The sequence below is a fragment of the Rhinichthys klamathensis genome, unplaced genomic scaffold, assembly GCF_029890125.1.
Source record: "Rhinichthys klamathensis goyatoka isolate OS25496 unplaced genomic scaffold, OSU_Roscu_1.1 h1tg000157l_1, whole genome shotgun sequence".
NCBI classification, from domain to species: domain Eukaryota; kingdom Metazoa; phylum Chordata; class Actinopteri; order Cypriniformes; family Leuciscidae; genus Rhinichthys; species Rhinichthys klamathensis.
Window position 1 is genome coordinate 4013922 of NW_026606692.1, and position 25752 is coordinate 4039673.

At 37.3% G+C, this 25752-nt stretch overlaps 3 protein-coding genes across 4 annotated transcripts in view; all 3 read left to right on the top strand.

Moving 5' to 3' along the window:
- The first annotated feature begins 2886 nt into the window (after nucleotides 1-2886).
- On the top strand, nucleotides 2887-11484 carry si:ch211-93g23.2 (uncharacterized protein LOC100005086 homolog). Its single transcript, XM_056258700.1, has 6 exons — nucleotides 2887-3056; nucleotides 3897-4057; nucleotides 7901-8114; nucleotides 8704-8807; nucleotides 10954-11091; nucleotides 11346-11484. Exons 1-6 carry the CDS (start codon nucleotides 2946-2948, stop codon nucleotides 11440-11442), a joined length of 825 nt encoding a protein of 274 aa, XP_056114675.1. The 5' UTR covers nucleotides 2887-2945; the 3' UTR covers nucleotides 11443-11484.
- Nucleotides 11485-11655: 171 nt separating this feature from the next.
- On the top strand, nucleotides 11656-19854 carry ube2f (ubiquitin-conjugating enzyme E2F (putative)). Its single transcript, XM_056258701.1, has 10 exons — nucleotides 11656-11884; nucleotides 14239-14388; nucleotides 15480-15509; nucleotides 17374-17439; nucleotides 17822-17889; nucleotides 18575-18645; nucleotides 18745-18802; nucleotides 19189-19221; nucleotides 19314-19376; nucleotides 19534-19854. Exons 2-10 carry the CDS (start codon nucleotides 14271-14273, stop codon nucleotides 19582-19584), a joined length of 558 nt encoding a protein of 185 aa, XP_056114676.1. The 5' UTR covers nucleotides 11656-11884; nucleotides 14239-14270; the 3' UTR covers nucleotides 19585-19854.
- Nucleotides 19855-22115: 2261 nt separating this feature from the next.
- The window catches only part of erbb4a (erb-b2 receptor tyrosine kinase 4a), a 207324-nt gene continuing 203687 nt past the window's right edge, over nucleotides 22116-25752 (top strand). Inside the window, exon 1 of one of the 2 annotated variants that reach the window (XM_056258702.1) lies at nucleotides 22116-22441. In XM_056258702.1, coding sequence (XP_056114677.1) covers nucleotides 22342-22441 — 100 coding nt within the window. In that variant the 5' untranslated portion in view covers nucleotides 22116-22341. The remainder of the gene's footprint in view (nucleotides 22442-25752) is intronic. The other variant, XM_056258703.1, reaches the window with a different exon arrangement.

Genomic DNA, 25752 nt, shown 5'->3' on the forward strand with positions numbered 1-25752 from the left:
TTCCAATAACAACTTGGAATATATATGCGAGCTATCAATTCTGAATTGCCAGATAAACTCGAATATTCTCAATTGCGAATAAAAGTTTATATCTCATAATTATGACTTCTCGCAATTGTGAATTTAGCGCAATTATTTTTTTCTGTGGTTTATTCTTCTGTAATGTTAACAAAATGTAATAATAAAGGGGGCGATATTACCTTGTCTGCCGCGTCATAAACTTGCAATTGGGAAAAAAATTGTGAGATAAAAAGTCGCAATTACCTTTTTTTTCTTCTGTGGTGAAAACAAGCTTCCATAGAAGTGACATGTTCAGAACTAAACAATGCAAAAATATGACAATCTTTTTTGGTAAATAAACAGTGAAATATGAACAAATATTTAAATCGCTATAAATCAGAACATGAAATGTACAGACACATTTACCATTGTGCTACAAATTAAGTCATTTCAACAGAAATCCTCGCAATCAGGAATTTCGCTAAGTTTGCTGCGTTGACCTATGGAAGCTTGTTTCCACCACTGAATAAAAATGAAAAAAGGTAATTGTGACTTTTTTTCTCTCACACGTCTGACTTTACTTCTCGCAATTGTGAGTTTATGTCCCGCAATTCTGACTTCAGGCCTATCTCACAATTGCGAGGCCTATAAAATCGGTTTAAAGTAGTTTCTGGGCAAAAAATAAAGTGCATCCTCTTTTTGCGTATGCTCTCTCTCTCTCTCTCTCTCTCTCTCTCTCTCTCTCTCTCTCTCTCTCTCTCTCTCTCTCTCTCTCTCTCTCTCTCTCTCTCTCTGTTTGTGTGTTTCTCTCTGACAGGTGTGGCAGTGGATGCAAATACTGATGTGATCAGCAGTGATTGATTTTATCTGCAGGGCTGCGCAGTGCTGAGGTACACGGGTCCAGGCCTCTCTGCCCTGACACCTATAAACCCATCCAAACACAGGCTGGTCTGATTGATTCGTGTATGGACCAGACGTGTGACCAATGAATAATTAAAACCCTTAAACCCGTGCGGCTTAGGGAATTGGCTGCCCGATGACCAGCTTTCTGACTTATTGACGGTCTCGCAGCTGTCACGTCAAGATTTGACAGCCAAACACAAGTCATCAGAGGCTTAGTAAGTAGGCGGAGCTGATAATATTATTCAGCCAATCAGCATGCGTGAAATGTAATCTAGTACAACCATTGTTGCCCAGGGCAGATTGTTTGTGACATGCTAATTTGATGAGGGTTTTTTTCTCCCACTCTTTCAAAACATATTCATTACACAAATTATGTGTAATAATTAGTCACAGCACTCAAATTGTTTAATACTTGAAGCAGAATTTAAACTAAAAAAGGGTAGGCCTATTTGTTTATTTATGGTAATCACTTTTTGTTTCAAAATAACATAATGACAGTCTCTGTGTGTTAGAATTACAGTGCATGTGCATGTTTAGATGAGTGCAGTGCACTAGTGGCAGTGGCTGAACATGTTCTGCTGTGTGATAGCGCCCCCTGCTGCTCACTGCATCTTCTTGCGAAGAGGCGCGTTGTGTTGGAGAGACCAGGGCTCGTAGTCACATTTGTTACAGCACTCTTTTTTTAAATGTCAGGTAATTTACATACAAACATAATAAAAAAGACCTACAACACAAATATTATAAAATAACTTCATTGATTTAACATTTATGGGTCAGTTGTCACAAGGAAATCTGCAATTTATTGACATTGTTTTGATAAGAATACCTTTGTGTATTGTTGAAAATGAATATACACAATATTACTATTACTATATCTAAAGTTAAAAAGCCTGCATTTTGTTATAAGGGCAGAATTCAGAAATTAGGCCTAATGTAACGTTACTCTTTTTTTTTATTTAGTTTTGAAGGTGTTTTGAAATTAATGTGAAATTAGCCTACTTTCCAGTGTGACAAGCTGTCTTCCTACGTGTTACATTTGTTATGATGATACTAGTATAATTATTTAAAAAATACATAATGGATACATATACAAAACCACTGTGTATTGTAACATATCTAACATTTCCAATGTTTTATAGCTTTTTTAACGATTACTGTAATTTAATTAAATAATAAAAACACTCCAGACGCTAAAAGTACAGAGGTAAAACGCAGTAAACGCGACTGCATTCATATGTGGAGGGTGAACCAACTTCAGGGTAAAGAGATGCGCTTCCCCTTAAAAAACATATTTAAATAGATTGCATATGCGCTCCCGATCAATTATTTAATTTTAAAGCGGCTATGTTCACAAAACATGTTCATTGCAACATAATGCAGCCAAATCCTGTGCTTAGACCTGGCCCGGTTCCAGAACCAAATCACTGAGGGAGGGTGATATTAGTGAAATATTAATGTCAATCCCGAAACTTTTGCTGTGTAGGCTACATAGGCTGCAGGTATGAAAAACGAAAGTTTCATTCAAATTCTGAATATATATATAGCCTATAAATTATTATTAATACAGCCTAGCCTAGAAAGAGAGCAAAGCGCTCCGTTTATAATCACCTCGCAATCTCACTAAAGTTCAAAGAAACTGACAGCACAATGAATCTCTTCGAGTGGTCAGTGAATTCTAACTTAAACAACTCTGATTGGACATTGCGGTCTAGATATCAACAGTGGTGTCTGTGATTGGCTGCATTTCTCAATGCTACAAAAACACATTTGTAAATCGAAACCCTTGATGCACTCCAGAGCGCAAACACAGATCCGCACTGGATAGGCAAAGGTTTCGTCGATATGCTATCATTACGGAGAAAACTGATCCTATATCAGCAGTTATTGGCAGCTTTTATTTGTAAAAGCAACCCGAAACAGCAGCAGTCAGGTGTTTTTGCCCTGCCCCACACACACTCCGCCTATGCTTGTTTTAATAACCCAAGGCCAGATTCTCAGGTTGTGTCTGTTGGATGGACTAACAGCGGCTCTAGAAAGGGGAAATGGCTCAGAGACATTTTGAGGGAAAAGTACATGCTGAATCTTACCAGCGTTACCGGGTGTCTCCTCCTCAGGAACTCCTAGACGAAGTGCTGAACTTCCTTCGAAAAAGAGTAGGCTATGTGAGATGAGTGTGTTTGGAAAAGCTTGGGTCATAATGACTCAGCACATTATGTATCTGAAGTTTTATTTGTCTTTATTGAGGCTAAACTGTGGAAAAGAATCAAAGACATGTGAAAACAAAGTTATATTGTTTAGCTTGTGAAACGTTTACACCAACAAAATAATTGCAAATAGACAGTAGCTTAAGTCACTTATTGCTTTGTTAAAACTTTTGCAAACAAAATCTTTTAAAATATTGTCAGTGTTCCTTTTCTGACTAAGCTGAAGTAGGCCTATTATGGATTTATTCACATTTACTGCATGAATTAAATATTAAAGAAATAGTAAATAGCCTATATATAAATCAAATTTCTGTCATCATTTGTAAACCCTCATTTTTGAAACCTGAATGCTTTATTTTTAATGCAAAATAGCAGATTTCAGGTGTTACTCACCTTATTCTCAACAATAGAGTGGACGTGGCCATTGTAACTTCATGTCTCATCCGCTTCCATTTATTTTAGCTGTACAACAACTTTCCGTTATGTTGCTTGAAATTACAAACTCATTATATCATAATTATTTGAGCATTTACAGCATTTTGTTATTCTTCCCATTATTTGCTGTAGGCCTATAGCGTCAAATGAATCGAATTGTCACTCAATCAAAGAAAATAGCTTACTTCCGCGTTGGTACATAAGACTGTGAAAAGAAAGAAAATTACATGAGTTTGGAATTTTTTTTTTAACTTAAACTATCCTTTTAAGTTTTTAAATTCGAATGACAGACGCATTGAAGTCAGCTGTTGAAAACACACCAGAGTAGCTAAAGCCTTCTTTTGACCTGAACAGATACAGGAGCCGCTTGATCTGGCAGTGGATGTGGGCTGTGGATCAGGACAGGGCACTGAACTACTGGCTCCTCACTTTATGACTGTGGTCGGGACAGATATCAGTTCAGCTCAACTGGAGATAGCCTCTGCTAAAGATCACGCTGCAAATTTGTGTTACAGGTACAAAATAACTATCAACACCTGCAAGAAAATATAGAACAATTCTTAGCTTCATTATGCTTAAAAAAAGTACTGTGGCAGTACCATGGTATATGTGAGGGCATCATATGGCAATACCAAGGTACTACTGACAAGATACTTCAGAGAATATTAAGGTACTGCATGCAGTACCTTAATATTCTCTGAAGTATCTTGTCAGTATGTCACATTTCTAAAAACATAGTATAGTTCCATCATTGCCATGGTGTTATTTTTATTATTACCTTTTTGTTATTGAATGTTTAAACATCACGAAAGTGTGACCAGATCACATTCAACCACAAATGAAAAGAAATAAATATTTTTCGTGCATAAGAAAGCCATATATAACTGTGTGTGTGTGTGTATATATATATATATATATATACATACACACACATATATATATATATATATACACTCACCGGCCACTTTATTAGGTACACCTGTCCAACTGCTCGTTAACACTTAATTTCTAAGCAGCCAATCACATGGCGGCAACTCAGTGCATTTAGGCATGTAGACATGGTCAAGACAATCTCCTGCAGTTCAAACCGAGCATCAGTATGGGGAAGAAAGTTGATTTGAGTGACTTTGAACGTGGCATGATTGTTGGTGCCAGAAGGGCTGGTCTGAGTATTTCAGAAACTGCTAATCTACTGGGATTTTCACGCACAACCATCTCTAGGGTTTACAGAGAATGGTCCGAAAAAGAAAAAACATCCAGTGAGCGGCAGTTCTGTGGGCGGAAATGCCTTGTTGATGCCAGAGGTCAGAGGAGAATGGCCAGACTGGTTCGAGCTGATAGAAGGGCAACAGTGACTGAAATAACCTCTCGTTACAACCGAGGTATGCAGCAAAGCATTTGTGAAGCCCTAACCCTAACCCTAACCTAACCTAACCCTAACCCTAACCCTAACCCTAACCCTAACCCTAACCCACGCACAACCTTGAGGCGGATGGGCTACAACAGCAGAAGACTCCACCGGGTACCACTCATCTCCACTACAAATAGGAAAAAGAGGCTACAATTTGCAAGAGCTCACCAAAATTGAACAGTTGAAGACTGGAAAAATGTTGCCTGGTCTGATGAGTCTCGATTTCTGTTGAGACATTCAGATGTTAGAGTCAGAATTTGGCGTAAACAGAATGAGAACATGGAACCATCATGCCTTGTTACCACTGTGCAGGCTGGTGGTGGTGGTGTAATGGTGTGGGGGATGTTTTCCTGGCACACTTTAGGCCCCTTAGTGCCAATTGGGCATCGTTTAAATGCCACGGCCTACCTGAGCATTGTTTCTGACCATGTCCATCCCTTTATGGCCACCATGTACCCATCCTCTGATGGCTACTTCCACCATGTCACAAAGCTCTAATCATTTCAAATTGGTTTCTTGAACATGACAATGAGTTCACTGTACTAAAATGGCCTCCACAGTCACCAGGGGCCTCATTTATAAACGTTGCGTACGCACAAAAGAAGGCGTACGCCGCTCTCTACGCAATAATTGGTATTTATAAAAAGCAAACTTGACGGTAAAATGTGCGGTCCTTCACGCAAGCTCTGACCCAGGCGTACGCACAAAAACGGGTGAAATGAGAAATGGCGACACCGTCGGCAGATGGAAGAAACACGTGAAAGTGTGTGAAACTGTAGACCGTTGTGTAAAATAAATGGCAATACTGCCTCTCATAAATAACACGAAGACGTCACAAAGCAAGTATTACAATTAACAGCCTACACGAACACCCGTTTGATCGATCTGCAACAGAAATGCAAATTAACACATATTTGCAAAAAGAAAAGTGAAATGTTCTGCAATAATATTGGCATGTTATACAATTCATCCTCATAAATAAGATGGTAAACAGAACGAAATAATGTACAAAACTGATATTCTCGCCAATGTGTCCGTCTGGCGGAGCAGATATAGCTAGTCAGTCAGATAGATAGATAATTAGGGAGAGATAGATAGATAGATAGATGTATTATTTGTCCACTGGGGAAAGTTGTTTTCATAGTAAAAATGTCTTTATCAGCTACGGAATCATGGTATTCATGCAGGTATTTCATGCATATGCCTTTAGTTTGTTTTTATTTTTGATAAAATAACGTATGACGTAGACCTATGTCTCAATCATTCAGAAAGCTGCAAGAAATTACATTTGCGCTGAACTATTTCCCATTTCCAAGTAGATTATAACGGAGATCTGTAGCTTGTCATTTATTTTTTATTTCGGCCACAGTCCGAGGTTGTGAGGCTACAGCATTTACGGCGTCTGCAACCTTTTGCCACTCAAGTGCCCTTTTGGCATTAGTAGTCTAATGCCCACTGTGCCCTCCAAACAACATTTTTCTCCTCTTTTCCACCTCGCCAATGATAACTTCTACTTCACATTGAGTGAAGTTACGTTTTTTTTATTTCCTCTCTATGTTTGCCATGATTTCGCAATCGATGAATATTAACTTGTGGGCGTTTCACGGACTATTTATGGGCAACTATGGGCGTGACATGAAGCCGCAAAAGCTGCGCTACATTTAGAATTGATTGTGATTTATTAAGGGGAAAATGCGTAGGATGTGCGTGCGCACGGTTTTATAAATCCGAATATTTCTGTGCGTACGCACGTCCTATGTTTCATCCGTACGCCACTTCTGACGCAAATCCTACGCAAAGTTTTATAAATGAGGCCCCAGATCTCAACCCAATAGAGCATCTTTGGGATGTGGTGGAACGGGAGATTCGCATCATGGATGTGCAGCCGACAAATCTGCGGCAACTGTGTGATGCCATCATGTCAATATGGACCAAACTCCCTGAGGAATGCTTCCAGCACCTTGTTGAATCTATGCCACGAAGAATTGAGGCAGTTCTGAAGGCAAAAGGGGGTCCAACCCGTTACTAGCATGGGGTACCTAATAAAGTGGCCGGTGAGTGTATATGTATGTGTGTATATATATATATATATATATATATATATATATATATATATATATTAGGGCTGTCAAATGATTAATCACGATTAATCACATCCAAAATAAAAGTTTTTTTTACATAATATATGTCGGTGCACTGTGTATAATTATTTTGTATATATATAAATACACACACATGCATGTATATTTAAGAAAAAAATATTATTTATACATAAAATATTTATATTTATATATAATATAAATTATATATAAATTTATATACAGTATATACATGAAAATATTTCTTAAATATATACAAGCATGTGTGTGTATTTATATATATAAAATAATTATACACAGTGCACCCACATATATTATGTAAAAAAAACTTTTATTTTGGATGTGATTAATCACGATTAATCATTTGACAGCCCTAATATATATATATATATATATACATACACGTATATGCTTATGTGTGTGTGTGTGTGTTGAACAATAAATAGCAAAATATACACAGTAAATACAAATCCAATTTGTATGTTAATTGTTTAGTTTTCAATGATTTATTGAAATCATTGAAACAAATGATTTATTGTTCAACACATGTTCTTAAAATGATTGAGAAACAATAGAAGCAGAGAAGAATACCTCTCTTTATACTGTGTGTGTATATATATTTAAATATGTTTATACTGTGTACTATTTATACTATTTTTATATAGGCTATATTAATACTGTGTATGTATATTTCTAAATTTTACATAAATGTATGCAATTTTATATAATTTTATAACATTTCTAGATATCTTACAATTATGTTTTTATCCACTTTTTAAATATTCCCTCCCTATTTTTCCCACTGTACGCACACTATGGCTATTTATGTGTTTATCCTGCTCCATTAGACAGAGTCCTGCAGAGGAGTTGCCCTTTGAGGACGATATTGCCGACTTGGTTACATCCATGTCAGCTGCTCACTGGTTTGACCATCCGCTCTTCCTGCGGGAGGCAGACAGGATTCTGAGGCCAGGAGGCTGCCTCGCGCTGCTCAGCTACACCATGGATTTTGAGCTGGAATATGGAGAAAGTACCTCGAAACTCAATCAAATCTGTCAAGAGGTTAAATAAACCATAAACAAAATGTTTCATGGGTTGTTGTTCAGGAAACCTATATTATAAATATTTGATATGAGGCAGCCTATGTGAAGTATGATGCTGCATTTTAATTCATTGGCTTTCTAGCACTACACTGTAAAAAAAATCTGTAGAAATTACAGTATTACTGGCAGCTGCTTGCCAGTAACTTACTGTAGTTTTAAATTGATGTTATTTACTGGCAACAGTTTGTTCAAAGTTAAATGAACATTAAACATTAACAAGTCTTTATCTTTACAGAATAAAACTAAAATAACAGCCTCATGCAAAGCATTCTGGGAACCAAAATCTGAAGGAAAAGAAAAACAGAAAAAGGTTGATGAAGATTTCTGGTTCCCAGAATGCTTTGCATTAGAATGCTATTTTATAATTTTATTCTGTAAAGACAAAGACTTGTTAATGTTTAATGTTCATTTAACTTTGAACAAACTGTTGCCAGTAAATATACATCAATTTAAATCTACAGTAAGTTACTGGCAAACAGCTGCATAACTACAGCAATTTTTTTACAGTGTAGAGATCTTCAGTGTAAAATCTATTTTTCAATTTACAGTTATATGCAACCCTGCACCCTTTTCGGAAAGCTTATATAGGATCCAGTTCCCTCCAAGTGTACAAGAAGATATATGACCTTGTTTCATACAATGACAAAGAGTGGTAAGTGTGCTTTTTATTACATAGAAGCTCTGTAAGGATCATGCCAATAAAAAAAAAATGCTTTATAAACGTAATGGTATAATGTAACCAAATAATAGCGTACAAACTTTAAAGGTGCCATGTGGAATGTCTGCCAAAAAATAAAATTCATATTCCGCATATTCCATACCAGATGGGGGCAGTATACCTCCAGAAAGTTGGCCTACTAGTCTGTTTTTTAGTTTCGGTTTGTTAATCTTCTAAAAACCGTCAAATCGTCCGCTTTGTCCCGCCAAAGCCTATTTTGATCGGTGAGTGATGTAGAATAGAATGACTGCTGCGCTTGACAGGGCTAAAGGCCAATTTATACTTCTGCGTCGGGTGCGCGCAGTGGGTACGGCGTAGCATACGCACAGACGCGTACCATACGCCGTACCCTTCGCCGTAACCTGACGCGCACCTCCTCAAAAATGTAACTACACGTCGCGACGACGCGGACCGCAAGATCTGTGATTGGTCGGCTTGGGAGCATCGCGTTTCCTCCTATGTATTTCCGGCGTGTTCTTCTGCACCGCCCGCCATTTTTAAATTCTAAGTACAGCGAAACTGTTAAAAAAAACTAAAAATTTACCTTTTCCACCTCGATAAGCTCCAACTCCAACATGATCTGCTCTCTTGCAGTCGACATTGCTTGTAGTAACCTAAACTCAAAACAGCCGCGAGGAATCTTCTTCTTCTTGCCGCGAGGAATCTAAACACAGTGGAACATTACAACCCTCCGCCGCCAACTAGCGTTTCGGCGCTGTACTGCAGAGCAACGCAGACCTAAACGCAGAAGTATAAATGCTCATGACGGCGTCGCCTACGTGCGTAGCGTACGCCGTACACTACGGCGTACACTCGACGCAGAAGTATAAATTGGCCTTTCGAGCAGAGAAAGAGAGAGCGCCCCGGCCGCGCGCGCGCACTCTCACGTCTTCAAACAACACGAGGGCAGTCCTCCCAAGGGGGTAATCCATCGACCGGAAGTTGAAGCCGGCCGGGTGCCGCCATGTTGTAGCAGAACTTCACTTGCGTTAGCATTTCCATTGACTCCCATTCATTTTTGCGTCACTTTGACAGCGAATAACTTTACATCTGAGGCGTTTAAAGACTCCATTTGTCCATTATTTATTTCTAAAGAAACACGAGAATGTATAAAGGGCTCCATTACCTTCTATGTTACACTATGGCCCCGTAGAAACAGATTTAGTAAAAATAGGCTAACGATTGCGTCATAACCACTCGACTCTCTGTCGCGCTGTACAGAAATAACCGTACAGACAGGAGGAGAAGCTCGCAGGCAATCGGGGGGACGTCCCGTCAAGGGAGAAGCCCATAGATAATGAGTCCATAAAAGCAACGTAATTCTTACTCCTGCTCACTCACGCCAAAGAACTCTTTGCTCAAGTTCCCCGTCTCTGCAAGATTAACGTTGGCAGTTTCCACGCACAGCTACTAGAAGATTTACGTCTGTCAGACAGGTTGCTCACGTCATCAAGCTTAGTTTGAGTCGGTCTGAGTCTGCGCGTCAGGAACGGAAGTTCTCAAAAATCGCTAAAAGTGGGCTTCAACTGTCTCAACTGAGTTCCAATGAGATCGCTCTGTCCATTTCTTTTACTGTCTATGAGTCCTCCTGCTCTCTCTCCCCCTCGTGCATATTAATCAAATCAATTGACACGATAGTAAGGCCGCAGTTCATTTGGATATTTTAAGAGATTAGAGACTCAATGAACAACATCTCAACACTAAATTATAAATGCCGGTCTCATATAGACGCGATTGACATCAGGTTCAAGTACGCCCACAAGCCGTGCGAGTTATTCGTGTACTGCAGTTTGGCTGGTGGTTATGTATGTTGCCCGCATACCGCCTCCCATGGCCGAAACTGGTATTACGACACCAGTCGGGCCGGCGCTAGTAATTTAGCATGCTAATTTAGGTTTATATCTCGGCAGCACTATAACTTGTCAATTTTTTAATGACATCATTGCACTTATTTCTTCTCATTCTTTTGATGCGTGTAGCTCATTTTTTGGATAATTTTACCTCAGTTTTTACATAGGGCACCTTTAAAGACTTTAAAGATATCAGATTCAAACTTAAATGCCTGTATTTGTTTGCACAGGCATGAATGTCTGAAGGTTCGGATGATGATGCCACTGTCAAGGTTCATTGGCTTGGTTGAATCTTTCGCTACATATCAAGGTTTCCTGGAAAAGGATCCTGTTGAGGCCAAGAGACTGTCTCAGACCATCACAGACAGGTAACAGACAGTCTCGGCTCATAAGGAACATCGTACCTGATGCTCTGAAAGAAGCAATAGCCATTAGCTCCAGTGTCATTTAATTATTTCAACCTATGCATACATAGATTATCAAAAATGCTTAAATTATAAGTCAACACATCATTTGATTTTTTTGTAATTAATCCAATTATTTCTGAAATTTGAATATATAATAAGTATTAAACTTAATATAATTAATAAAATGTTAATAATTGTCATTATCTTATTTTCAGGTTGTTGGACGCAATGGGGGCCTCGTCGGCTGACACTGAAGTAACAGTGGTAGTGAAATACTTCTATTTATTAGCCTCTAAACCACAGAAATCTTAAAATGATCCCTCTGTTTCAATTGTTTCTCAATACTTCAAAGAACATTAATGTTGAACAATAAACACTTAACTGTTGGATGTATTATATCGTGTGTTTAATGTTTCTATAAACACCATAAAATATAAAGAAAGTTCTCTGGCTCAAAATCTCATTTGGCTTTGCAGAAAAAGGGCGGACAATTTATTTGTGGCGTTTGATTCCATACGGACTTTTTTTTAAAATGAACGATACAACTTCCGGCTTCTATACCGCTCAGGCAGCGGAAATCATTAAACTCAACAGAAGGAACTAATCCGCGAAGTATTCCACTCAATTCTATTTCTTTTAACGACTTTCAACGTGATTTACATAAAAGTTATTTGGGGGTAAACGGCGTGAAATTCATTTGGAATATCCCGATTATGGTGTAAACGGGACAGTTCGGTGACTCTGACAGCGGCAGGTAAGTGTAATATCGTTCGCAGCCGAGTTATTGACATTTTTTTTAGTTTTATTATGAATGTAAAGATATTTTAGTCCCTACATTTCTGTATATTACCAGATAGTCATCTCAAATCCAGGATAAACAATGCACTGTGTGATGGGGGTTAAAGTGTAGATGCGAATGAACATGTTAGCACAATAACGGCTCAAACCGAACCGGTAACTGATGATTATGAAAGTTTGTATTGTTTAATTTCATAACATGCATCTGATACGCTTATTGTAGTCTCTACAATTTATACATGTTTTAGGAGGTTTAATATTGCTTTATATATTTAGGTAGGTATTGTATAAAGATAACGTTACCAGACTAATGGTAACAGATGGTAATACCATGGTACTTTGATTTATTCATTTGTACTGACAGATTACCCTATTCCTGTACCAGGGTATTTACATGATATTACCACAGTGCTTGTTTAAAAAACATGGTATTGCTGATTTGTGGATTTTGTAGGCCTAGTACATGTCAGTTGCATGGTATTACCGTGAAACCATGTCACCAAAAACATGGTAATACCATGGTACTTGATTCTTTCACACCAGAGAGTGTGTCCCTTTGTGTTTAATTTGTTATATACATGTAATACAATATCTGTAGCAGAATATGTAGTAAAATACTTGGCGAGTCTGTTTTTTTCTCACAATATATTTTTTGTTGTTGTTTAAAAGTAGTAACGTTAATGTAATGCTATATGATGGCCAGTATAACGTAAACACAAAACACATCTGTGATGTACTACTTCATGTGAACTCCAGTAAGGTTTGCAGTTGCTATAAAAACAATCTGTCCTAAAACAGTCAGAATCAGAAAGAGCTTTTTTTTTGCCAGGTATGTTTTGCAAATACAAGGAATTTGGTTTGGTGACAGAAGCTTCTACAGCACAAACAGAATGACAGTGACAGGACACAGTTAATAAAGGATACAAATATAATAAGTAAATAGGAAATAACAATATATTGAAAAATACACAATATACAAAATAGACAATAGTATGTACAGTACAATAAGTACTATGTACAATAAGTACAGTATGTACAAATGCAAGGAATGTAAATAAGAAGTAGCCTATGGTGTGTTAAATAAATAAATGTATAAAAGTGTTGTGTAAAAAAACGTGTCCTATGCCTGTCCGTTCTGGTGTTCAGTTCTCTGTAGTCACCGGACGGCAACAGTTTAAAGAGGGAGGAACAAGGAAGTGATGACATATTGTTTACATTTGCACACTTAGGCTAATAATAGTAATAATACTGTATTTACAATACAGTAGCTGCTTGTTTTAGAATACAAAAACACATGAATAAATTATGATTGATACACTGCAGCACACTTTTATTATTATTTTAAAATTTGTTACATTTTATTTTGCTTTCTACAAATAATTTGTGTAATACAACAACAGAGGATTAAAGCTTCAATAATACATGCCTAATGAGTTCGAGGAACCTATTAAAAGAATATGATTAGCAAAATAATAAGTTTATAATTTTAATAATTTAGTAACTTGTATTTTGGCAAAAAAATAATAATATATATATATACATGATTATCATTGTAAAGATTTTGCAGAAAACATACAAAATTGGGCCGAAACAGAAATAATGTCCGAATCAGAAAGAGCTCTTTTGCCAAGTGTGCTTGCACACACTTAAGGAATTTACCGTGGGATTAAAGCTTCCAGTACACATATATAAATATAACAATATATAAAAAGTATAAAGACACAGATAGGGTTATTCAGAAAGAATAAACATTTACAGATACTGAACATATTCACGTTATTGTGAATAAATAGGACAACATTTTACAAGGATATTGCACAAAAACGTGGGCCATTGCACTTGGAAGGCATTTAACTGTTAGATGTAATTAAAAATAATAATGTCTGTCATTTTATATTTTCCATTAAAATTTGTCTGTTTTTTATGTCTAGGCCTATATAGTTTATTTATAAATGTTTATTTAAATATTTTTTGTTATTTTATTTTATGTTAGTACGTCAAGTTAAACTAAATGAAAATGAGATTTTTATTTATATATATATATATATATATATATATATATATATATATATATATATATATATATATATATATATATATAAAACATTTCTCATTTTTATATGTTCAGTGTAAACATATTATATAAACTAGGCTATTTCAGCTAACAGAATGTCATATATATATATATATATATATATATATATTTGCTGAAATAGCCTAGGTTATTTCAGTTAACATTTATTTCAAGTGACATGTTTAGTTAACTAAAATAGTGTTCACCATCATCGTGTGTATTTGTGTTGGTCACAGGTGTGTGAGCGTGTGTATGTTGGTGTGCTGGTATGCTGACGTTAGCCAGTAAGCTGAAGAGGGAGGAAGGCATGAGGGCCGGTCGAACCTCTGCAGGCTCTAATGATGCCTCTCACAGAGTGTCCATCAGAGATCGACTGCTCATCAAAGGTACGAACCACTGCCCAAACACTCCTTCTGCCGGCAGGCATCATGACACTAGAGCCTGGTGGTTCACAACCCATTTTTAGGTCTGTTCTGATAAGGTCACACACATATTAGGCAGTTACACATGAACAGGTCATACTACATGAACACTGAACAGGTTGTGTGACGTTGCTTTATCCACAAAAACCCAAAAAAATAACACAAGGTTAAAGAAACCAGATTACATCAAATAGGCATTTTTTTTACTCAACAATGTTTGTACAGACAACAACGTGTTTTGTGCATTGAATTATTGGTTTAAATATATATATAAATACATTTCAGTCATATGTTTAAGAATAATTTTGGCACTTTTTGAACTAGTATCTGTCTGTCTGTCTGTATCTATCTGTCTGTCTGTCTTTCTACATTTGAATCTCTAAGATTTGTTTTTGTCTTTGTTGTCTCTGAAAATAAATGTATTCTATTTATCATGATTTAACACGCATTATAATTGGATCATGAACAACACCCTGCCAAACTTTTTGAAAGAGAAGAGCAGGTCTGAATCCAGAGAGCATGTTGAGTTGTTGAGTCGTGTTGAGTTGTTGAGTCGTGTTGTGTTGTGTTGTGTTGTGTTGTGTTGTGTTGTGCGGTGACTGTCTGCAGGCAGTTGTACTGGCAGTAAGGTGATGTGATGCAGGCCAGATCAGGAAAGCAGTAAACTCTATTTATATCAGACTGAGAGGAGGAGTCTGTATGCCATTACCAGCAGCTTAAAAAAGCAGTTCATGATCCGCAGTCAAACACTCAGGCTATTTTTTGAATCAGTGAGGCCATTAGATCCGCCCCAAATTAACATTTAGAGATGGTATAGTGAGAATGAAGTTGGCCATATAGCTGGTGGCCATATGCTTTTTCTTTCATACATGTGTCTTGTATCAGTGCTTCATAAACAAGAATTCCAATAATAAACAAATTCAGGGAAGGATTCCAGTAACAAAGGAAATTTTAAAACTATATCGTTCTAAAACATTTGTTTATGTACTGGTTAGTAAAAGCTGGTTTCATAAGTCTACCCATCAGTTTTGAACACTGCTTTGATTTGTTTACAGAGGTTGCAGAACTTGAGACCAACCTTCCAAGTGAGTGTATCTTATCCAGGACATTTTGTGCAGTATATTAATACCATATCAGTTATTGCTATATATAATTCTAGATGTACAAACAAACAATTATATACTGGTATATATATATACACTCACCGGCCACTTTATTAGGTACCCCATGCTAGTAACGGGTTGGACCCCCTTTTGCCTTCAGAACTGCCTCAATTCTTCGTGGCATAGATTCAACAAGGTGCTGGAAGCATTCCTCAGGGAGTTTGGTCCATATTGACATGATGGCATCACACAGTTGCCGCAGATTTGTCGGCTGCACATCCATGATGCGAATCTCCCGTTCCACCACATCCCAAAGATGCTCTATTGGATTGAGATCTGGTGACTGTGGAGGCCATTTTAGTACAGTGAACTCATTGTCATGTTCAAGAAAACCAATTTGAAATGATTCGAGCTTTGTGCCATGGTGCATTATCCTGCTGGAAGTAGCCATCAGAGGATGGGTACATGGTGGCCATAAAGGGATGGACATGGTCAGAAACAATGCTCAGGTAGGCCGTGGCATTTAAACGATGCCCAATTGGCACTAAGGGGCCTAAAGTGTGCCAGGAAAACATCCCCCACACCATTACACCACCACCACCAGCCTGCACAGTGGTAACAAGGCATGATGGATCCATGTTCTCATTCTGTTTACGCCAAATTCTGACTCTACCATCTGAATGTCTCAACAGAAATCGAGACTCATCAGACCAGGCAACATTTTTCCAGTCTTCAACTGTCCAATTTTGGTGAGCTCTTGCAAATTGTAGCCTCTTTTTCCTATTTGTAGTGGAGATGAGTGGTACCCGGTGGGGTCTTCTGCTGTTGTAGCCCATCTGCCTCAAAGTTCGACGTACTGTGCGTTCAGAGATGCTCTTCTGCCCACCTTGGTTGTAACGGGTGGTTATTTGAGTCACTGTTGCCCTTCTATCAGCTCGAACCAGTCTGGCCATTCTCCTCTGACCTCTGGCATCAACAAGGCATTTCCGCCCACAGAACTGCCGCTCACTGGATGTTTTTTCTTTTTCGGACCATTCTCTGTAAACCCTAGAGATGGTTGTGCGTGAAAATCCCAGTAGATTAGCAGTTTCTGAAATACTCAGACCAGCCCTTCTGGCACCAACAATCATGCCACGTTCAAAGTCACTCAAATCACCTTTCTTCCCCATACTGATGCTCGGTTTGAACTGCAGGAGATTGTCTTGACCATGTCTACATGCCTAAATGCACTGAGTTGCCGCCATGTGATTGGCTGCTTAGAAATTAAGTGTTAACGAGCAGTTGGACAGGTGTACCTAATAAAGTGGCCGGTGAGTGTATATATATATATATATATATATATATATATATATATATCATTGTTTGTTTGTACATCTAGAATTTTATATCTCTTTATTTTATTTTTAGATTTTTGCTGTTCTTTTGTTGTCATATAATCTTGAAAAGAATTAATTACTATTAAATATAATCTTTAAATAAATATAAATGTTCACACTATACATTATATTGTTGTTATGCCCTGTAGCATTTAAAATGATTGCTTTTAGTTTTTTGTAATTATTTTAATTTCTTTTGACAAAATATTATAGAGTCTGAATAGCGTCTGTTTATTAGTTATTGGTCATAACATGATTTTTGTCTGATTTATTGTATGATTTCGGTGCATCCCTAATGCTGGTTCTTTCATACATCGCAGGAAACATTTTAAAATGATAAAAAACAAAACATAAATTCTTTTTTTTTCATGATACAAATCTGTCTGGATCTGTCAGTTGTAATGCAGATGTTAATTTATATCTATTTGTGTGATTATGAACTATTATTCGAAATATTATTCTTTCTGCAGATACCTGTAAAGTAACATTTCCTGATGAAAACAAACTCCATCACTTCCAGTTGGCCATTTCTCCAGGTAATTCTGACCTCTTTTAAAAAGGTTAAATTGTTAATATCCATTAAATGCAAACGCTGTTGAACAGTGTAAAAGAGTTCAGTTGACCTATCCATAGGCCTTTTCTCACAGATCACAAGTATTTAAAATAAAACATTTATAATCTATTTTCTGTTGCTTCATGGGTCATGTGTCTGGAACCAGAAGAGCAAACAAAAAAACAAAAATCATTTGCTATTTTTCAGATATGATTCACATTGTTTTTTGCCACTCTTGGTGTGAATAGGCCTTTGCTCATCTGTTTCTTTTTTTTTTTTTTTTTTTACATTGCTAGTATCTGTCAACTGTTTTGTATTGTGCTAGTGAAAATATAACCTTCCATTTCCACAAAACATCTCTTCAGATGAAGGCTATTACCTTGGTGGAAAGTTTCAGTTTGAGATTGAAGTTCTTGAAGCCTATAATATGGTGGTAAGTGCCTGTAACATATCATGAAGTAATGAGGTAATGCCACACTTACTCACTTGCACTGCAATGATGATTTTAGTAGTCCATTCGTAAGCGGGCCGTTAAATAGATGTTTGCGGGCATTGCCGATGTTTTGCAGTGTCTGAATTCAATAAAAGAGTAGTCTGAGTGTACCCACACAAATGCACACATGTATAACACAACCCATCCTTGACCTCAGAGCACCTGAAATAAGTAAAGGCTGTGCAGAGACCCAGACAAGGACCCACAATCATGAAATATTATGGAGGCGAAAGGCATTAAGCAAAGCATTATACAAACTTCCATGATTGTATAAAAACCTAGCTGCATTATAATGACTAGAAGTCATTTATAGTAATTCATATTAAAGGGGTCATACAATGCTTTTTTTAAAAGTTCATTATTTTGTGTATTGGGTGTAATAGAATAGGTTAATATGCTTTAATGTTCAAATATGCACTGTTTTTCAGATACTGTACATTATTGCTGCTCTGTATTCCCAGTCTGGAATACAGATGATAATGTTGTCAATTTTGAAAAGGCGGGTGATCAAGCAGATCGATTACATATAGACTTGTTTACAGTGATCTCTGTTAGATAGAATCAAATTCAAACATGCACCCTAGGTAGGGCTGTAATATTACAAACCATGTTCTGCTTTCCACAGCCTCCTAAAGTCAAATGCATGACTAGAATATGGCACCCAAACATTGCAGAAACCGGAGAGATCTGCCTGAGGTATGTCTGTTATGTATTCATATGTCTTAATGTGTCAGACTCCACATTGGTTTGATTATTTTTATGTTCTTTAACTGATATTGTATTCATGTATTCAAGTTTATTGCGAGAGCATTCAATTGATGGTACTGGATGGGCACCCACCCGTACACTAAAGGTAATTTCTGTTTTTGTAATGCATCTTGGGAAATTCATTAAAGTGTTTACCAAGCGGAACTGTATTGAAATGCTTCATGTTTTCTTCCTTCCTTCCTTTCTTACTTTGTCTTTCTTTCTTCTATAAATATTTTTGTAGTTTACAGATTTGAAATGTCATTCATTTTATACTTTTTTCATCTCAAGCTTTGTTTTTTTCTTCAGAAAATGCATATCACTATGATAAATAATGTAAATATTAAACTAAGTATGACTGTATAATTAAATATCTAATATTAGTTGGTTTATTTATTACAAAGAAAGTGATGTTTGTGTTTTTGCGGAAGTCAATAAGTTTCTGTGTTGGCTAATCTGCATTATTTTTCCCACCCATTTTTATATCTTCAGGATGTAGTATGGGGACTGAATTCACTCTTTACTGTAAGTACACGTGCTATCTTCAAGAAAGATCTTAGATAATCAGTTTTCAATTTTGAGTGCGAAAACCAATAGATGTGTCTTTTCTCTCACAGGATCTTCTTAACTTTGATGACCCATTGAATATAGATGCAGCAGAGCATCATTTACGGGACAAGGTAAAACACCAGCACACGTCACGCTTTTAAACACGCTTCCAAACATGTCTACTGGCACAGTCTTTTGGAAACGTAACGGCTTTAAGAAAAAAATAAATACAATGATATTTGCATACGTATCCAAAGCCATCAATTTCTTTAATGCTTCCTGTTTTAGGAGGATTTCAGGAACAAAGTTCAGGACTTCATCAAAAACTATGCAAGATGATGTCTCTGTTTGCCACGTGAGCCGCTCTCACTTGCATGTGACTTTGCAGATGTACGTCGATTCAGACTGCAACTGAGACAAAATCGCAAACTATTAAAACATACTTGGGGAAAGAAGAAAGTTAAAATGTGTAATGAATGACGCCGTGAGTCCCTGAGCAAGATTTGGGAGGTGGGGATGTGGGCCTTACTGTCCATTTCTGTGGGATTTTTATTTCGAAGCGGACACTCTCGCTGGTTCTTCTCAATCAAGATTGCTTTTACTCCCCCCCACACACACAAAAAAAGAAAAGAAAAAATAAGTACAAAGATGGTGATCATGAAAATGAGGACGTGTAACCTCTCTGATGTCACCTCCTATGCTAGTGCCTCTGTGTTTTTGCCACATATAACTGAACATGCGTTGTAAGCCAACTTCTGCAGCCTGCTTCATGAATTTGTTCATAAGTGATGTCATAGAAATCCCAAATTGGCTCTGGGGGAGGAGTCCACCGTTGAGGAAATGCGCGAAAGCATATAGCACTGATGTCCCGCAGAATACGCCGGTGGATTTCTTGTAACTCATGTAAAATCACTGCAGTTATCAGACTACTCCGTATCACCCATGCAAATGACGAGTTATGAAACTGTTTCAGTTCAAATCTGTGAGATGTGTGAATCTCACGAATGTCCAGCTCACATTTTACACTTGAAATCAAAAAACAAGAAAATCTATTTAGCATAAAATTACGATGTGCTGATAAAGCTTTTTTTTAGTTGCAACTATTTTTGATGATGAATTATGTATGGTTTCCTCGAAATTAAAAAAAAAAAAAGTTTTTTTTTTCATTAGGACATTTTGAGAAAACTGTGCATAATTATCATCAAATAATGTTAAATGGAAAATATAACTTCTTATTGCTTGTGATTTTGGAGTGAAATATGACCCGGACATGTTCTGGATGTGCAGGTGAGATTCAGCCTTTGCTCTCGTATGCATTTTTGTCAGTGTATACACGTTCAGCTTTACCGATGTGTGCATGTACACAAGAATACCTGTATGCTAGTACTGTGTTTGTGTGAGAGTGAGAGTGTGTGTTTGAGCGAGAGAGACTGGGATTTTAATACATGTCTGGTTTGGTAGCATGCACTGGGCTACTGAACTGCTCAGCCATAAAGCCTGTTCAATTAGTGAGGATTTACTTTATTTAATTTGATTATTTTTTCTCTTCAGGGGGTGTATATCCATTTGTAAAGTATATTAAAGAGGAATTCTACCACTAAGTAAAGAATTGTAGTAACTTGTGTGTAAACTTCTACAGTTTGCTATCATAATTTGTTCTCTTAAGAGCTCTGTGCATAGGTTATCACTGGCTTTGCCCTAAAATCTAGTGAGCTGCCTACCTAGATGGCATTTTCAGGGATTATATAATGTGAATTTGCCTTTATTGCCCAAACCTGCTGTCTAGGTACACTAGAGCTATGATCGGAAAATAATATGCCGCTTGTCTGTTAACATTGGTTTTGGCTCAAAACATAGTGAGCTTCTTACCCAGATACATTCTTAGGCATTATATAATGCAAAATTTGCCTATGATGCCAAAAATAGGTAGCTTACTATAGGGCTATGTTTGGAGAAGAAAACGGCCTACTGCCTTATTTTAGTCCAATTTTGTGTAAAATTGTTTTAACTCTTTGCAGTCAGATCAAATAGTGAGATTTGAGAAAACAAAACAAAAAAAAACTGAATTGTGTCCGGTTCACCAATTACACTGGACATGTTGAAGGCAATTGCAATCAAATTCTGTAGCAGTCTCTGTTGTATACTGCATATTTTTGCAAATGAATTGCCTACGCATACAACAATTATCGTAGGGTGATTATTTGAAGTATATTGCAATCCAGAATTTACCCTACAACAGAAGGAATGCTGTACCAAACAAAGGTTTGTGGACACAGCCATTGTGTTTGTCTTCATCTTTGCACCAGATGGCGCTATTGTTTTTTTAAAAAAAAAAAAAAACATTGTTTAGCTTGTACATGTGTATAAACTAAAGGCATAGTGAAAGAACTCGTCACTTGGCCACACACATATTCAAATAAAAATGGCAAAAAAAAGATTAACCCTAACTCTTACAAAGTACTGTACTGTTAAGAAATAATCATGCACGTACTGAATGCCACTAATCTGTATACTATGATATTTACATGATACTTAATGGAATACCAAGGCGTTCTCGTACATAACGTTGTATTGCCATGGTACCAAGTCTAAAAAGCATTGAGACATGGAAAATAATACATTAATTTCAAATATTTGAACTTATTGCAGTTACGAGTCTCGGGGATGTGCACGTGGAATCAAATGTTCATTCCGTTCAAACTACGACTTCGAACACTGTAGTAAGAACTAAAACCCACACACAAAAACAGATTTGTGTTTTGGGGCGTGCCTCACCTTAATGAATTCACACTCCTGCCAATCAGTGCTTAGGAGGGCGGTGTTCAAGCGCTCAAGGCGCGCGCCCGAGCACGGAGACAGTAACTCGGTCCGGAATTCAGCGTAGAGTGCTGACAGTCCAAACGCAGTCACATTTAGACCAGGAATAACTCTCGTTCACCTCTTGTCATTTAATGAACTGATCCAGTTTTACTCGCAGACTTAAAACAAGGCTCAACTCCAGATCATGCGCTCTATGTGAACAGCTGCGCAAAGACGCACAGGCTGAAAGACAATTGACAGCTCGCCAACGGGACATTGGAGTGGACATGTGAAGAAATGGATATGCAGCCTCTTCATATGATCAAAATGCGATCTGAAATCATCATCGTCCTCATCCTCACTGCTGTGATTGTTCCCCTGTGCACCTCGCAGTCAGGTGAGCGTCCAACTCCCGTGCGTAAAAGTGCTTATCCATCCATAATATCAGTCTTATTGGATAGCTTGGTGTTCTGGTATAGCATTTTATTTAATATGTGGACACGTGTCAGTGCATAAAAAAAAAAAAAATTCAACCTGTAAACTCCCAGCGATTGTTGTTTTCTGACTTAGGCAGCACAAATACTTCTGTGCCAAACTCCAAGTGTCCACATTACATCCGAGAGCATTTCGTGATACTGCCGCAGCTTCATTTATATTTGTGCTTAAGGATCCTTATCAATCAAAATATGTCAAAGCATTCGTCAGAGATGTATGGAAGACTGACATCAGAAATCCAGTGGTGATGAGAAATCACTATTTGCACCGCCATTGCGCGTTTGCGCACACTGTTACGTGCTTGAATACGGATATGTTTCATTCCGTCTCTTTTTAAACGATCTTGTTTCTTGGCTGATTCTTGATTTTTGAAGTGTAAACGAGCAGTTAAGTTATTCCATCCTCTCTCCACACGATGGTGGCAGTCAACCGATTAACGGCTGGGCAGCTGAAGCGCGGAGCCGTGCGTTTTTACGCATCTTTTTTCATGATTTGTAATGACTGCGGAAGCTTAAGAATTAACTCATTATGTATACATCGATGTTTCCATTTTCCCCTGAAAGAATTCAGCATTAAAACCGCGAAAGAAACCCCCACATTATTATTAAAGACATTATCAACCTTATCATCATTATTACAGATTTTTAAAATAATTTATATATTTCCTACAAGCCATTATTTATAAATCGAATTAATGATGAAGTCTGGGTCTGTTGAATTTATTAATTTATGTTGAATGCTGCTATTTTTTATTCACTTTTTTGCAGCGAATCTACTAACTGCTAGATAATGGGATAATGCACTAATGGAAATGATGTTAGATGGTACGGGTCCACTGGTTTCTTCTGATCAAGGTTACTGCACTGAAAAAAATTAGGCCATTGAATATTTATAAGCTAATTTAAGTGTTTATCTAAACAATTTGAGCTATGCTGACTTTAGCGAATCTTTTTTTATTAAAACACTTGGGCTAAAACACTTGGGCTTGGGCTCATTTAAAAAAATTGTGCATGCAAATTTGTTCAACATCAATTTTTTATTGTTTCGTAGGCCTGGTTTTGTGCTAAATCGTTTTAAAAACGTGTCCTTTAAATGCTTCTCATTATGCATCAGCTCACACCTCTGTCGAGAACCATATGGCACCGTATTTGACCCAGGCTTCCATCTGACATTTAAGTTTGATAGAAAATTACTGCTGGTAGACCTGAGAATATGATCAAATTATTAATCATCTTCAAGCCAAATTAAGTTTGGTTGGAGAGTTCATGCGAGCTGAGGGAGTGAGAATATTTCCTGTTAATTAATGTCGTCACTGCCCTGATGTCTAGATGTGAACTTTCTTCTGAACAGAAAAAAAAAGTTTCTTGCTTGGTGGAATATTATAATATAAAGCCAACGATTGTTTATAGCAGCCTCTAATTGGATAGCATCAGGTTGCAAAATTCAGCAGCTTGTCACATTCAGTGTTTTTATAAGCATTTTCTTCGCAGTAATTATTCACACATCTGGTCTTTTGATCATATGTATCAAGATGTTTATATATACTGCCACTCTTAATGTAGGGACATCTGTATAGTTCACCCAGTTTACTCATACTTATATTGTTCAAACCCCATGTGACTGGTGGAACACAAAAGGAGATGAGGTAGCACTTTATTTCGACAGTCCACTTTAGACAATGTACTAACTATAAGTCATTTTACTACATGTCAACTACCAGACTGTCGTCTTAATAGAATATCTGCTAACACTTTATTTTGATGCTCCCCAACAGATATTCTACTGACTATAAGTAACTTTGCAACTACATGCCAACCAACTTATTCTACTGACCCAACTTAACCCTTACCTAACAGTCTACTAATACTCTAATGAGAGTTAGTTGACTGTGCAAAGCGACAGTACTTATATTTGGTTTGTCTAAAGTGGACTATCGAAATTAAGTGTAAGTGCTCACCAAGGCTGCATTTACTGCACCAAACATACAGTATTGTTTAAATGTATCTATTTGAATATATTTTAAAATGTAATTTATTCCTGTGATATAAAGCTGAATTTTCAGCATCATTACTCCAGTCTTCAGTATCGCATGATCCTTCAGAAATCATTCTAATATGCTGATTTGCTGTTCAAGAAACATTTCTGATTATTATCAATGTTGAAAATAGTCGTGCTGCTTCATATTTTTGTGGAAACCGTGATATCTCAGGATTCTTTGATGAAAGGTTCAAAAAACAGCATTTATTTGAAACATTCTAAACGTCTTTACTGTCACTTTTGATAAATTGAATGCATCCTTGCTGAATGAAAGTATTCATTTCTTTTGAACAGTGGTGTATAATATTAAAAACTTGTGGCCACCCCTTCAAAAAACAAAGTGCTTTTTAATGTTTCTCGCCTCATAGACTTTTAAAGTGTTTTTCTTTGCTTCTTTTCTTTCCTGAAAAGCAAGACGATTCAACTTGAACTGTTTGCTGTATCTTCTTTAGATTATCTGTTTATCTTTTCATCAGCATTTGACTGTGGTGCTGTTTTGGCCCTTGACCCATGTGTGCAAAACAGTGAGAAAACCTCTTTCTCTATTCAATTGAGCTCATGCCGAGCTCAGACTCTCCGCCAAAGCAAATGGTTGACTTCGTTTTCAGCATCCTCTTATTGTCCCCAGCTCTAAAGCGGGAATGACATCTTCAATTTCCCGATTCTCAATACGAAGTAAACCAATAAAGCCTGTTGTAATCCACAGACTCCCCACTTTTTTAAAGAATGGCAGAAAGGCAAAGAAAAAGCTGAGAGGATTTTCTTTTCAGTGGCTGTAGGGTTTGTTTCTCTTCCACTTGTAATTCCTCTCAGAAAACAAATGCCTGCGGGCCTCGCTCTGTAGGACAGGGCTGCCAATACCCCCCTCCTCCTCTTCTCTCTCTCTCTCTCTCTCTCTACGAGTCTTTCAGGCTTGCTTTCACCCTCTCTATCCGCTTCCCCATCTTCTGGCTCCGTGCCCCTCACAGTCAGCTGGAATGCTAGTCTTCTCCTCATCCTGTGTGTGATGCAGCCCTGCATTTCTTATTGAGCTTTAGCTGCGAGCGCACGATTGTTGGTTTATACAGGTGTTTAAGCCCAATAAGCAGGTTCATCATTGTCTTTTTGAGCATCGGGCATTAGAAAGACTCTTGGGAACTCTAAACAGAGATGAAATGTGTCCCGTCACGGGCACCT

Excerpts from the sequence above, each read along its gene's own strand:
- si:ch211-93g23.2 (XM_056258700.1), top strand. The coding sequence starts at position 2,946 with ATGGCTCAGAGACATTTTGAGGGAAAAGTACATGCTGAATCTTACCAG. Across the intron at positions 8,115-8,703 it reads TCAATCAAATCTGTCAAGAG|TTATATGCAACCCTGCACCC; the intron begins GTTAAATAAACC and ends TTCAATTTACAG. Across the intron at positions 11,092-11,345 it reads TCTCAGACCATCACAGACAG|GTTGTTGGACGCAATGGGGG; the intron begins GTAACAGACAGT and ends TCTTATTTTCAG.
- ube2f (XM_056258701.1), top strand. The coding sequence starts at position 14,271 with ATGCTGACGTTAGCCAGTAAGCTGAAGAGGGAGGAAGGCATGAGGGCC. Across the intron at positions 17,890-18,574 it reads TTGAAGCCTATAATATGGTG|CCTCCTAAAGTCAAATGCAT; the intron begins GTAAGTGCCTGT and ends TGCTTTCCACAG. Across the intron at positions 19,222-19,313 it reads GACTGAATTCACTCTTTACT|GATCTTCTTAACTTTGATGA; the intron begins GTAAGTACACGT and ends TTTCTCTCACAG.